The sequence below is a fragment of the Protopterus annectens genome, chromosome 3.part1 (assembly GCF_019279795.1).
Source record: "Protopterus annectens isolate FY-2018-M chromosome 3.part1, PAN1.0, whole genome shotgun sequence".
In the NCBI taxonomy this organism is placed as follows: domain Eukaryota; kingdom Metazoa; phylum Chordata; order Ceratodontiformes; family Protopteridae; genus Protopterus; species Protopterus annectens.
Window position 1 is genome coordinate 351,899,728 of NC_056732.1, and position 14,748 is coordinate 351,914,475.

General features: G+C 41.5%; 1 protein-coding gene across 1 annotated transcript in view; it reads left to right on the top strand.

Annotated features, from left to right (window-relative positions):
- HIBADH (3-hydroxyisobutyrate dehydrogenase) overlaps positions 1-14,748 on the top strand; it is a 1,358,718-nt gene that overhangs the window by 151,222 nt on the left and 1,192,748 nt on the right. Inside the window, exon 2 of the mRNA XM_044066811.1 lies at positions 12,296-12,456. Coding sequence (XP_043922746.1) covers positions 12,296-12,456 — 161 coding nt within the window. The remainder of the gene's footprint in view (positions 1-12,295; positions 12,457-14,748) is intronic.

A 14,748-nucleotide genomic window follows, 5' to 3' on the forward strand; every position in this document is an offset into this window, starting at 1 on the left:
AGTGATTAACATTTTACAGTAGTAACCGCATGAGTGTAGCAGCCTTGTAGAGACTTGAGCAGTGTGGTTATGGGACTATATAGATAAGTGGCAAATTGATAGAAAGCGTGCTTGTTAATATGTCATTGTATACTGCACCCTATAAGTTTCTTAGAGGGTGACCCCTGCCTGACCTGTGAGGTGTTTGTCTATGTTTACGCCTGGAGTGCTGCATTAGGAGTGCTAACAGCAGATCAGGTCATCTAATACTGAAAACAAACATCAATGATGCGAAAGTGTTCGAAGCACTGCTCATTGCCTTAGATTATGGAATAAACATTTCCTACAGTCTGAAAAAATAGTCATGAAGAATGGGAAATGGAAGATATAAGCATTGGGTTATGACCGTAAATCTTGGAAGGACAAAGATCCTAAGCTTGGCAAGTCAACCAGTAAAAGTAATAGAAGTTCTAGAGGCAGTGAGGGATTCATGTGATTTGCCCTTTACAGTTAGTCCCATGTTTTAATGAAATGTTTTCTTTGTGATTTCAGCTATAGAGAAAATAAGTCTTCTGTTTGGTAATTTTATCTCCTAGTTCTCAAACTAAGGGAATTGGAGATGCCATGATGATGCTTTGACCGTATGACTAGGTATCTCTTAGTGTTGTACATGAGTTAGCTGATTAGAGTTGTTTTGAGGTATAAATTCAAGCCACTGTAGTTTTTCAGTGATGCTCAAGTGATATTTGTGGTGCTTTGCAAATGTAGCTGTGTGGTCTGTTGCATCCTATATTAGTGAAGGCAGGCACCAGGCTAGGGAGTGAATGAACCTAGACAGTTGTAACTTGAGCGTTAAGTCGTATTTTGCTTTGTGCAGCATAACATACTTTTGATTTGCCTTGAGAGTATGTTGTTAATTTGAGTTATAATTCCATTATCTTAACCTTAATTGTTTGGTATTACTAACTGTTTTGCACTTTATTGTTGTGATATTTTGAAGTGTGGCATTACATCTGATGATTTGACATCATGGGTGAAATCCATAATTTTGTTTTTTTGATAGATGGAAGCCAGCAATTTAAACCAAAACAGGCTCTTGATTTATAGCTTCTTTACATTTGATTGGGGCAGAGCTTTAAAAAGCAGTGCACCCATTCAGTACCCCACTGCTTCTAAGTGATTTATGATTAAAAAAAAAAAAAACTGTATCTGCACCCCCCGATTACCGTTTAAAAAGCTGGCTATTTAGGCAGCATAGAAATTGTCTATTACATGATTGCAATTATCATAGAATATGCAAGGCATTTTGTTCAGTGGCCATGTGTTTTTTGCTAAATAACCACACTCAGGCTTTACCACCTTTTCAAGGAATATGACGTCTGCCAGTTCTGGTGTAAATTAAGGGTATTCCCCAGTTGTCCAAGTTGAAGGAAGACCATGTCAGATTGGTGTAGGCTTCCACTGCATGTTGAAAAGAGCAGAGAGAGAAAGACACTGGGTGATGTATCTTTTCCTCCATATTTTATTTTCTGACTGGTTTTGAGTGAACTTTTAAGCTGTCAACTTTTTTAAAGCATTCAGTGCCCCTAGAAGTTGGCATTCTCCTGTTAGCCTCACTTATGCTATGGCAATCAGTTTGACATCTTTAATAATTCTGGCCGATGACCTTGCATTAGTTTTGCACACAAACACCATATTGCTGTATTGCTTATAGATGAGAATAATCCAAACATTGAGCCTGTTGATGCCTCTGATAGGATGGGTTTTGACAGCTCCTACAGCATTCCAGTGGATAGAGACTTTTGATCCACTCTAAAATTTATTATGTTATACTGTTTTAGGTGGGAGAGGGAAGAGGAAGATGTTATGTCATCACTGTTTGCCTTTGAAAACTTTTGCAAAAGTAAACATACCCATTTTCTTTGGACAAGTTTGGTATAGACATGTTTTGTGAAGTCTGGTAAGTCTGTATAGGTTCCATGATTAATTTCTAAGCCAAGTTTGATAGTCTCTAACAGGGTATTTGACGCAAGGTGGTTATTAGTTGAATGCTGTGAAGATAGTGTTGTATATTATGAAGGTAATGTTATAGCATGTCTGATAGTGAGGAGCATATAGTAACAGATCTGTAGCTGTTAAATGGTATAGAAGTGTTGTCTTTTTAGTAAGGAAATGAGGGATGTTCATCATGTTTTACTGTTGCAGTCATTACACTTGGGTTATCCTGCTGGCAGGCTACCCACAGTCTGCCTGAATTCCAAAGTCTTGGTCCGGCGTCGGTTGCTGTCGCCTCTTCCCTGACGTCAGTGCGCCAGGGTATAAAGGATGCAGCCGACGCCATTTTCTTCAGTCTTTCTTGCCCCGCAGTGCCTGAAGCAAAAGCAGTTTGCAAGTGCCGGTCGGCCGACTCCTGAGATTTTCAGAATCTAATTTCAGATCCGAAGTCTTCATTAAAGCTAAGTACCCCATTGAGAAAACTTTTTTCTTGCTCCAGACCAATGTCAGAAAAAATTAACAATTGTATTTCTTGTGGGAAGCAAATACCTCATAAGGATTTTCACTCTTACTGTATTCCTTGCCTAGGCCCTGATCACAGCTTTGCTAGCTGTAGGTTTTGCGTTAGATTTAACCAACGCACTGTTAAGCGTCTGTACGATTTTGCCTTTCATTACTTTGGCTGAAGATTCAATTATATAATGCTGTCGAAACAACCGACGACCGGAGTTTATAAAAAGCGCAAGGAAAAGGAAAAGGGACAGGCATCCGAGGTCCAAAACAGATGACGAGGCTTCCGCTAAGCCAGTCACCGGTTCTCAGTGAGGTGCTTTCGCAGCCCCTGACGCCCGCTACCTCAAAGCCACAGGCTGCTGCCGATTCCCACGTGGAGCCAGTTCGGCCTCTGGATACTCAAGGTATTGGACACTCGGAAACCATTCCCTCAGATGGGTCCGGATTCGCTGAGCAGGCATCAGCTTCTGAGGGTGTTTTCAGACCTACACAGTTATATGTAAAGCCTTCCTCAGCTTTCAAAGCAAAGACTAAAGCAGCTCTAAAGACAAAGAAACAAGTACAGCATTCTCCTGGCAGACTTCCATGCCCAAAAAACAGATGCTCAAAATGGCCGAAAACCTAATTATCTTGATCAGGGGTTCCCATCCCCCTCCTGATAAGAGGCCTAGGCAAGAGACAGAATTTGAATCTTCAGATCAGGTTTTCATTTCCTCTGACTCCCCTTCTGAGCAGGAATATTCTCTTCCTCCCTATGAGGATTCTGATGCTGAAGAATCTATTCCTTCAGCCTCTCCTCCTGAGGATGTTTCTTTTGGGGAAACCCTGCATACCATGAGGGAACACTTCCACTGGGAGAGCCAAGACTACTCAGAATCAAAGAAAAGGCTTAGAGATTTTCTTTTACTGCCTCAGCACAGGCCTCTTGCTATTCCCCCTGTGTTAGACATTGTAGATGATGTATTTTCAGAGTCTGGCCTTTCTCCTGACTCTTTACCCCCTGCCCCTGTAAAACCAGACAGATACTACAGGGTTCCAGACTCTCATAAATTTCTTTATAAAAACCCTGCTGCTGATCCAGAAACTATTTCTCAGGGTCCCAAAGGGGTCAAGGCTTCTACTGCAAAAAACCCTATCCCCTCTGACAGGGATTCTAGGGTGCTAGACAGATAGAGGAAAAAAGTTTACACTTCTGCTGTTTTGGCTGTGAGGGCTTTAAATTGTTAATTTCATATGCTTAAATATCAGCAATACTTAATGTCACTGCTAAAACAGAAAATGTTGTCAAATTCTGATTGTGCAGAAAATAAGGAAATGCAGGATTTATTTCATGCTACTGAACAAGTGGGAAAGCATACATTGCAATGTGGTTTTGATTCTCTAGAGGCCTCTTGCAGGGCCACAGTTATGGGTTCTGTCATTAGGAGGCATGCTTGGTTAAAGGAACAGCCTCTACCTGATCATGTTAAGGCAAAATTACTAGATGCTCCACTACAGCATGATACTTTATTTCGTGTCAAAGCAGAGGAGGTGTTGAAGAGAATGGAGGACAAGGCAAAATCTATGCAAACAGTAAAGGATTTCTTACAGGTACAGCCACCCAGATTCAGCAGGAGCTGGCCTACAAAGAATTGGTCCTTTCCAGTGTCGGACAGACCACAGAGGCAGATACAGATGCCCTAGAGGCAGATCCCAGCCCCAGGGCTCATACAGGCCTAAACAGTGGGGCGCTTCTACCTCCAAAAGCGGAGAAGACAAATTACAGCCATACAGGAAACCGTCCCAATGACTTTCCTCTGCCAGCACCAAGCACTTATCTTTTGGCAGCCCTAACACTTTTTTCTCAAAACTGGCACATGATCACCCAGGACAAATGGGTCTTGAATATAGTGTCCTAGGGCTACAGGGTCCACTTTCACACCCTGCCAGGGGCAAAAGGTATGCCAGACCTGCCACACAATCAATGGGCAGAGGCACAAAAACAAGTTTCATCCCTCATGGACATGAATGCCATTCAGCGAGTACCACAGCAAGAGCAGGGACAAGGATTTTACTCGAGACTTTTCTTGGTACCCAGAAAGGACAAAGCCTGGAGACCAATACTGGGCCTGTCTCTTCAAAATACATTTCTGGACGTCCCAAAATTCATAATGTTGACTTTGCAGCAGCTTCTTCCCATGCTGGGCTTGTAACTTTGGACCTAAAAGAGGCATACCTGCATGTACCAATCAGACAATCTTGCAGAAGATACCTCAGATTCATAGCTGGCTCAACGCACTACCAATTCTCTGCACTGCCCTTTGGCTTATCTACTGCACCCAGGGTCTTCACAAAATGCCTGGCACCAGTAATTGCATATTGCAGACAAAGAGGAATTCAAATATATCCTTACTTGGGCGATTGCCTTCAAGTAGAGAACAAGGACATTCTACTAGAACACCTGGCGTTTGTAAAAAGATTACCGAGTTGCCTAGGGTACACTGTAAACGAAAAGAAATCAAAACTAGTACCCTCCCAAGAGATAATATTCCTGGGTGCAAGCTTAAATACAACTGCCCAGATGGCTTATCTCACGCCAGACAAAGGCAACTGACTTCTTACTTCAAAAGCATGGCAACAAGACCCAGTTATCTGCAAGAAAAATTCTGCAGGCTTTGGGCTTCATGGAATTCTGCTAATACCATATGCTAGACTGCATATGAGGAAACTACAATGGTATCTAAAAAGTGTTTGGACTCGACATTGCCGCAGCCTGGAAACATTGATTACCCTCATTCCTTGCCTTCAACAGGAGTTTCGATGGTGGGCACAGTCCTGTCACCTCAACAAAGGACAGCCATTCAACCTACCCACAGCTAGGCTGTCAATAACAACAGATGATTCAGATTATGCCTGGGAGGTCCACATGGCAGGAAAATGTATTCAGGGCACATGGCCCTCAAGCCAAATGCATCTTCATATCAATCAAAAAGAGATGCTAGATGTTCAGAATGCCCTGACAGCTTTCAAGGACCTTCTTCATATAGGACAGCTACTGATAAGGACGGACAATACTACAGTCATGTGGTACATAAACAAGCAGGGAGGCACACATTCCTACCCCCTCTGCAGACGAGCCATGACTTTGTGGGACACAGCATTGACTTATCAAGTACATCTGCAAGCACAATTCCTGCCAGGAAAGAAAAATACTCTGGCAGACAAACTAAGCAGAAACATTACGGATCCCCACGAGTGGAAACTGGATCCACAAGTCTTCAACATGATAACAAAGAAATGGGGTTGCCCAGACATAGATCTTTTTGCCTCCCCTCACAATTGCCAACTACAGAGATTCTGCACAAGGACTTAACACAAGCAAGCATGGAAAGTGGATGCTCTATCATCCAGCTGGAAAAACCTAACAGTATATGCCTTTCCTCCTCTGCCTCTCCTCCCCAAGGTACTCCTAAAGGTCAGACAAGAGAAGACAAAAATGATTCTGATTGCCCCAGATTGGCCCCGCCAGCACTGGTACCCAATCCTAAAGACCTTGTCTCACGGCCCATCCTGGACATTGCCTCTAATTCCTCACTTACTGACCCAATGAAACAATCAGATCCTGCACAGTCAACTCAGGACCCTAAATCTGGCAGCATGGCGCATAATGTAGCCATTCAGAACACACCTCCCTCTAAAGCAGCGATGGATGTTATTTTGGAGGCCAGCAGGCCAAGTACCAGAAAGTCTTATGCAGAAAAATGGAAAAGATTCTGTGCTTGGAACCAGGCACAAGGAATTGACAAGCTTGCACCAAATATTCCTCAGATTTTACAATACCTAACTAAGATGCTGGACAAAGGCCTATCCTTCTCATCAATTAAAATCCATGCCTCTGCCATTTCAGCTGATTACAATACGGAACCACCTATTTTTTTTCTCATCCATTGCTAAGGCAGTACCTCAGAGGGGCCAAAAACATCAGTCCTCCAAGGAGAGCACCAATAACTGCATGGGACCTCATTATGTCTTGGAGAAACTCACACTACCGCCCTTTGAGCCAGCCAATGCAGCTGACATAAAGTTCTGATCTTGGAAAACAGCTCTGCTCCTAGCAATAATCTCTGCAAGACGAGTCTCAGTTGCAGGCTCTCATGGCTGTGGAACCTTTTATCATTTTCCATCCAGACAGGGTTTCTCCGAGGACTAACCCGACATTTATGCCTAAAGTAGTGTCCAGTGTGGCCCTTAACCAAACCATTAATTTGCCTACTATTTATCCAAGCCCACAGAATAAGGGCATTCTTTGGACATACACAGACAGCTATGCTTCTACTTAGGCAGAACTAATGCTTTCAGAAAGTCTGAGCAACTTCTAGTGTCATATGCTGCAGGATCACAAGGAAAGCCTATCTCAAAACAGACTATTTCAAAGTGGATAGGCCACTGCATTCGTTTCTGCTATTCTCAGCATGGCAAATTAGTGCCTAAGAGTATTAGGCCACATTCAACCAGAGCAGCAGCCACTTCAGCAGCCTTCCTGAGAGGAGTACCAATCAAAGACATCTTAGAGGCTGCAACTTGGAGTTCAGTGCATACATTTACAAAACACTACCACTTACCTCTCTACTCAAAATCCAGGGCAGGCTTTGCCACTGCAGTTCTACAGGTCCTGATAGCCTCTCCTAACCCTATTTAACACCAGCCTCCCAACCTTAGCTTTGGGTTTCAACCCAATTGTAATGACTGCAACAGTGAAACACTATGAACATAGTACAGTTGTGTACCTATCATAAATGTAGATGTTAGAGTGTATTCACTGTTGCAGTCCAGGTTACCCACCCACCATCCCCCTTTTCTTTGCTGGGACTTATCTGTACTTCTCTATCCTATACAACCTATTTGGTATATTTGCTTGTAGATGAAGGAAATGTTTGTTATTGCATGCATACTTTTTGCCATAAATTTTTAGCCTACCCATTTGGTGGCACCTGACATCTGGGGCAAGAAAAACTGAAGAAAATGGCGTTGGCTGCATCTTTTATACCCCTGGCGCACGGACGTCAGGGAAGAGGCGACAGCAACTGACACCGGACCAAGACTTTGGAATTCAGCTCATTACAATACAAAACCACCTGTTTTTTCTCATCCATTACTGAGGCAGTACCTCAGAGAGGCCAAAAACATAAGACCTCCAAGGAAAGCACCAATACCTGCATGGGACCTCAACTATGTCTTGGAAAAACTCACACTGCCTCCGTTTTAGCCAGCCTCTGCAGCTGACATAAAATTCTTATCCTGGAAAACCACTCTGCTCCCAGCAATAACCTCCGCTAGAAGAGTCTCAGAGTTACAGGCACTCATGGCTTATAAAAAGCGCAAGGAAAAGGAAAAGGACAGGCATCCGAGGTCCAAAACTGATGAGGCTTCAGCTAAGCCAGTCGCCGGTTCTCAGTGAGGTGCTTTTGGAGCCCCTAACGCCCGCTACCTCAGAGCCACAGGCCGCTGCCGATTCCCACGTTGAGCCAGTTAGGCCTCTGGATACTCAAAGTATTCGACACTCGGAAACCATTCCCTCAGATGGGTCCGTGGAGGCAGATTGTCTACTGCAGGATAGCCAAAAATAAAGTGCTGATGCTGGGTTTACTTTAGTGAATAGTGAATATTTACTCAAGATTAATGGAGTAATTTACAAACGTTAAAGTGGAAAATGTATGTATCACACTGATAATGTTTACGAAATGTGTTGGTTATTTCAGTAGGTGTGGAGCGGAGTGTAATGTGTTTGGGTGGGCTGAATAGACTTGCTGGGTAATGTTTTTTTTTTCTCAGTTGTGGATTTGGTTTTCAGTTTGCTAAGCATGACTTCTGTACTATATTTTGACTTAACTGTGTAGGGTGTATAAATGTAACTGTAAGGTGTTTTGACAGAGTGGTATGTTGGTGTTTTTCGGTGAAGGGTCAGTGTTCCTTGTTTCTTAACTGACAAATATTCCATTACAAAATGATAGGACTGCTGGGCTAGTAAATGTCAGCGGAGCTAGTTGATTCATAAATTTGGTATTCATTCTCCGTTAGTGATAACCAGGTGAAGGTTTCCACAGCTATGTCTATGTAGGTTTCCACAGCTGTGTCTATGTAGAAGTATGTGTGCGCGCACGTGTGTAATATGTGTTCAGAATAAAACTTGCTGGAAGAGCATCTGTTTGGTAGGCATTGTATAGTTGGTGAGGATCGTGGCAGCAGTGTATATCTGTTCTATGAAAGATACTAACCGTACACTGTGTGTGTTGTATATCTATATCCCTGTGATGTGGTTTGAACCAGGCATCTGTTGCAGCTAGAAGATATGGTTTACATATTGTTAGTGGTCCATAAAATTTAATTAACTTGATTGCATATGTTGTGAGCATTCATGTGGTAATGTTTGGCTAGACTGGATCACCCAGGAAAGTTGGAGGGTTTTGGAGAGATTCGCTTAGCTGGACTGATTTGACCATGAAGGTAGATCATATACTAGGGCAAGGAAAGAATAATTCTTAGCTCCAAGTCGCTCCTTCCTCCAGCTGTAGTCATATAGCTTTAGTGTACATGTTTTCCAAGGTACAGTACTGATCTCCATGGACTTTTTTTAGACTCTGCCTAGGAGTGTTTGTGTGTGTGTGTGTGTGTGTGTGTGTGTGTGTGTGTGTGTGTGTGTGTGTGTGTGTGTGTGTGTGTGTGTGTGTGTGTGTGTGTGTGTGTGTGTGTGTGTGTGTCTATATACATGTATGTATGTGTGTGTATGTATATATATATATATATATATATATATGTATGTGTGTGTGTGTGTGTGTGTATATATATATATATATATATATATATATATATATATATATATATATATATATACACACACACACACACAATCAATTGTGCAGTCACTGAGCTTCTAAAGTCTAGTGCTGCCTAACGATGTTATGTTTGTAGAGGTCATTTTTATCTGAATGAGGAAACCATCCTGGTTATGTGTATATTAAAATGGCGAATGTATGCTTGAAGGGAATTGGGAGATTACTATCAGATTGCGCTAAAATGTATAGTTTGGAAAGTGGAATGATTAGTGTGTGAGACAATGCTTTACTACCACATGCCTCTATGCACATATAAATTAGGCTTTAAAGTGCCACGTTCATTTTCCACCCTGATACTTCTAATATAGTTGTAACATTTTTAATAAGCTGTGTCCAAAAATGTGTAGAATCCCTGGTGACATCAGAGTGTGATTAGCGCGAGATGTGTCCATATACTTTAAAGACACCTTGCAAGTGCAACAGAAGTACATCCATTAAAGTCTGTATGCACGCATCCCTATGCTAACCATACCTTAATGTTACCATTCACAAAGGTCATCAGATGTCACGATGGGGGAAAGGTTTGGTTACGAAGGATGTAGTAAATAAATAGGGAACAATATAAGGAAATGGATGTGAAGTGCATCACTGCAGTATTGACACTATCTGCAGTGGTGAAAAGGGATGTTCTCCAGCTGTGATCTTTAACATTGCTACTTATGTTGTTGTGTGCATTTGTTTCTCAATTCTGGCTGCAGACCATCTACTTTTCTCTTCTGGGCTGTCATCTAGGGAGTTTCAGGAGGTTCTGCTTTATCCTATGCCCATTTTGCTGCTATGCATAATCTGCTATTACCGTAGTGGGGGCCTGCAGTGCTGGGTCCCTTCTGACGTGTTCATGATGTATACGCATGCTCCTTACAGACATTCACATAATTCCTGTTACATTGAGAAGCTTTGAAATGCATTCTGTTTGCATGCAGTTGATCTTCAGCATTCTGTCAGTCTCAATCAGGAGTCACTAGTGCAGCAAATCAAGCAGCTTTTCCGTCACCATGATTGGTGAATTAGAGCTCCCGTTATGCATTCCTACCTGTATAGTAGTCTTCTTCGGCAAGAGTGATGTCCCTGTAACTGTCAGATTTGACAATATAGCCATGAAAATCAGCCCAGTACTTGGGGAGTATGTGGACAACAAATTGTTCTTCAGACACTATATGTATCCCCCTTATAGAATGAAGGTCCTATTTTCAGTGCACAGCTTATTAGTAAGGGTATGAAGCTCAAGTCCAGGGGTGTCATAATTCCATTGTATTTGGCACTTAGGCTGATCATTAAGTATAGTGCCCTATTGGTACGTATCCATCCAAGCATTTAACACAACTTGAATAGCCACAGTGCTTTCTCACTAAGAAAATAAAGGCCCTAAATCATAAAAATTACACACTGACCATTTCAAAGCCTTGCTCCATTCCCTGCATCATACAGGCTATTGAAGGGTGATCTTTGTCTCGCATACAGAGCCTCAACAGATCCTGTCCTTTCAAATCTACTGCACATCATCAAGGCCAATGGTGGCATAAACACTCATTCAGGAAATCTTCATCTCTTCTACAATATAAAAAGCTGTTGCAGGGGGGATAGTCACGTGTCACAAAGAAAGCCACTAGGTTGAAATCCTCTTCCTGTCAACCTAAATCCAAGGTACTTCCCTTACTCTGTTCAGAAATAGTCTGGACAAATGGATGGGAAACAACAAATTCACCACTGGTTTAACACCTTTACAACATGTAAATATTCTGCCTGGGTTTGTGTTATTTGTACTTAAATTACAAGGGCTAAAATCTCCGTGTTAAGGTAGTGCTAGAATTCAAAAGATCTTGGAGGATCAGTAGCCTAGTAACTACCTGTGACTGGATCTTCCAATGCCTAGTCTACTTGTTAAATCCTTGTTCATCAGAGCCGCAATCGGGACTTTATCCTTGTATGCCAGTGGGCCAGCTTTACTGTGTTTTGCTGGATGGGATAGTTTTATGAAGACTACTTCACTGGCTTACTGAAGTTCCCCTTTATTTTGTTTTACATTTCGTATACCTGTCTATAGTTGGTGTTAGATGCCTGGAAGTCATTTTTATATTCTCTGCATTCTTACAGTTAACCTGTCTCTTGTTTGCTGTAGTTTCTTTTAAATGGCTTTTCATGCTTTCTTTGGTAACTGATATCTGTCAGGATTTACTTCATGCACTGTGTCTCACACTTTTAAATATTTTTCATTCCCGTAGGGATTTATATGGATGTAACATTCCTGAGGAACAGCTGTATTAGTGATTCCTTGCTGGTTGCCCAGTTTGTTCTGTCTTTGCATTTTGAGATGGCTTTTCTAAGACTCTCTCTCCCCATCTGATTTTGCAGAGGTACAGATGTGGGGAAATGAAACCACATAAACATTAAGTTAAGCAAAATATACATGTCCTATATTTATACACCAAAGTAATACTTTAACTTATACATCCCAGAATATAGCAACTTTTGTAGCACATATCAGGGTGTTGTAAGAATGTGTGTAAGAAGCAGAAAATAAGTACAACCCATTACTGTAACCTAAAATACGGCTAGATTTGCCCATTTGTTCATATAAGGAAGTATTGTGGTTCACTTGAGCAGTTACCATTGATAGTAATAGGCGTTTTGCACAGCTGTATACTTTTTAACACTGATGCCCATTTGTTATTATTTAGTCTGATAAAGGCTCTTGCAAAAAATGTTAAGCTTTTTTATAGCACTAATTTACCATTTTGTTGCTTAATATTTACTTAACTTTTTAAAAATATTACTTTATTTTTTAACTGTTACTGAATGTTTGCTATATTGTTTCTATATTTTGGGGTGGAATTTTTTTTGGATTGTTAGCAAAAGAGCTTTGTATGGGTTACAAACAGAATTTAAACAGATAAGCACATGTATACTTTCTTACTATTTGTAAATGTTTCTGCTAGTATGTTCTAGGGCAATGGCCTCCAAGACACCAATTGGCTTTGTTGGTCTTGGCAACATGGGAAATCCAATGGCACAGAATCTGTTGAAAAATGGATATCCTGTCGTTGCACATGATGTTTTTCCAGAAGCTTGCAAGCAGCTTCAAGATCAAGGTGCACAGGTACGTGCCTGTATTTTGGCTGATGGTGTATATATTTTGTCTATTCAGCAGTACTGCAGTTTAGACTACTAGAAAGAGATAATGTGTGCATTTTAACAAGAAAATCAATCTTACTTTTCTTTATATTCTATAAAAATATGACTGGATGAATTTTGTGCATTGTAACTATATTGCAAATTTTGTTTATGTATTAAGCAGTGTAGGATGGCATTCATGTTTTTGACTCTTCAGTGAAGTCCCCCAAAAAAAGTCCTACAGATTAATTGAAACTCTCATTTTTCTTCTGTAAATAACAACATTATTAATTAGGAAGTACCAACTGGATGGCAGTGACTGACCTGGAAAAAAAGCCTGTCTGTGAACACACTTGAAACTGTTAATTGCTTGTAGTGCTGCAATTTTTATCGTAAGTTTGCTAGCCAATTTAATGGACTGATTAGAAATGTCCAATTACAGTGTCAGCCCTGGTAGGAAATGAGAGATGTACCTTTTTAAGCAAAAAATAAAAAGATTGTAAAGAAATTCTATAACAGTTGTTTACAATTAACGACAAGACTAGTATGCACAGTAATGTTATGCAATATTTACAGTAAGGTTCAAACAAGGTGCTTAATACAGTTGAAGTAGAATTGGATTAGAATTGTATAGATTCATCCGTAGATTAGAATTAATGTGTGACAGACCAGATATAGTAGTGCGAGAATTGCAATGGAGAGTTAACTGTAGTCTAGTTACAATGGAGGGAGAAAGGAAGGAAAAATTAAATGATGTGGCTAGAAGAGAGGCACTAGCATTTGGCAACCATCTGGACTTCCTGAAACATGATTATGTTGCAACACAGAAGCATGAGAGTTGTGCACTTGAATGTTAAAGAACTGCACCATCACATGCGTATAGTCGTGAAAGGAGGAGGAAATGCTTTAAAACTGAATCCTGCATGCTTCCAGAGTATTTCTGTAGTTTCCTTCCATTTTAAATGTTGCATTCGTAGTGAATGTGGGCATTTATGGTACATACTTCTATATTCCCCTTTCAAGAATGTCAGAATCTAAAATTGTTTTTGGAGAATTTAACTTTTTTTGGTGTTTCTTTTAAACTGTTCTAAAGGTGTTCGCTAAACTCCTGATTCTGCTGTATTCTTACCCTAGACTACAGCAAGTTAACATCACTTTTTTGAGATGGTTGGCTCACTTATGCCCCTAGAGCCTGTAAGCTTTCCTGTGCAGGTCACGATGTTCGTGTTGCACTGCTGCAGTCATCACACTTGGGTTATCCTGCCGTTAGGCGGTCCCGCAGTCTGCCAGAGTTCCATAGTCTTGGTCCGGCGTCGGTTGCTGTCGCTTCTTCCCTGACATCAGTGCGCCAGGGGTATATAAGATGCATCCAACGCCATTTTCTTCAGTCTTTCTTGCCGCGCAGTGCCAGAAGCAGTTCGCAAGTCCCAGTCGGCCGACTCCTGAGATTTTCAAATCGAATTTCAGACCGAAGTCTTCAATAAAGCTAAGTACCCCGTTGGGGAACTTTTTCTTGCCTCAGTCCGATGTCAGAAAAAGTTAACTATTGCATTTCTTGTGGGAAACAAATACCTCATAAGGACTTTCATTCTTATTGTATTCCTTGCCTAGGCCCAGTCCACGACGTCACTGGTTGTCGGTTTTGTGCTAGGTTTAAACAAACTATTAAACATCGGTTTGATTTCGCCCGACATTATTTTGGTAGGAAATTTAATTATACCATGCCGTCGGAGCAACCGAAGACCGGAATGCATAAAAAACGCAAAGATAAGGACAGGCAGCCGAGACCCAAACCAGACTCCGAGGCCTCTGCTAGGCCAGTCGCCGGTTCTCCGGTTTTCAGTGAGGCACCTACGCAGCCCCTGACTACCGCTGATTTAGAACCCCAGGCGACATCCAATTCACAAGCGGAGATTGCTAGGCCTCTACAACCTTTACCTTTAGGCCCTTCTGACTCCATGCCTGAAGGAGATTCCGGTGCAGTTGAAACGCCTTCAATTGTAGAAGGTGTCTTCAATCCGACCACACTCACTATTAAATCCTATGCAAAGCTGAAAACTCCTTTAAAAACAAAAGACTGTACAGCAGTCTCCAGTACAAGGCCCCATGCCTAAGAAACAGATGCTTAAGATGGCTGAAGACTTAATTACCCTAATCAGGGGTTCCCTTCCCCCTTCTGATAAAAGGCCAAGACAGGAGGAGGACTACACTTCCTCTGATCAGGTTTCAATTTCCTCAGACTCTTCTGAGGAACAAGAATATTCCTTTCCCCCTTATG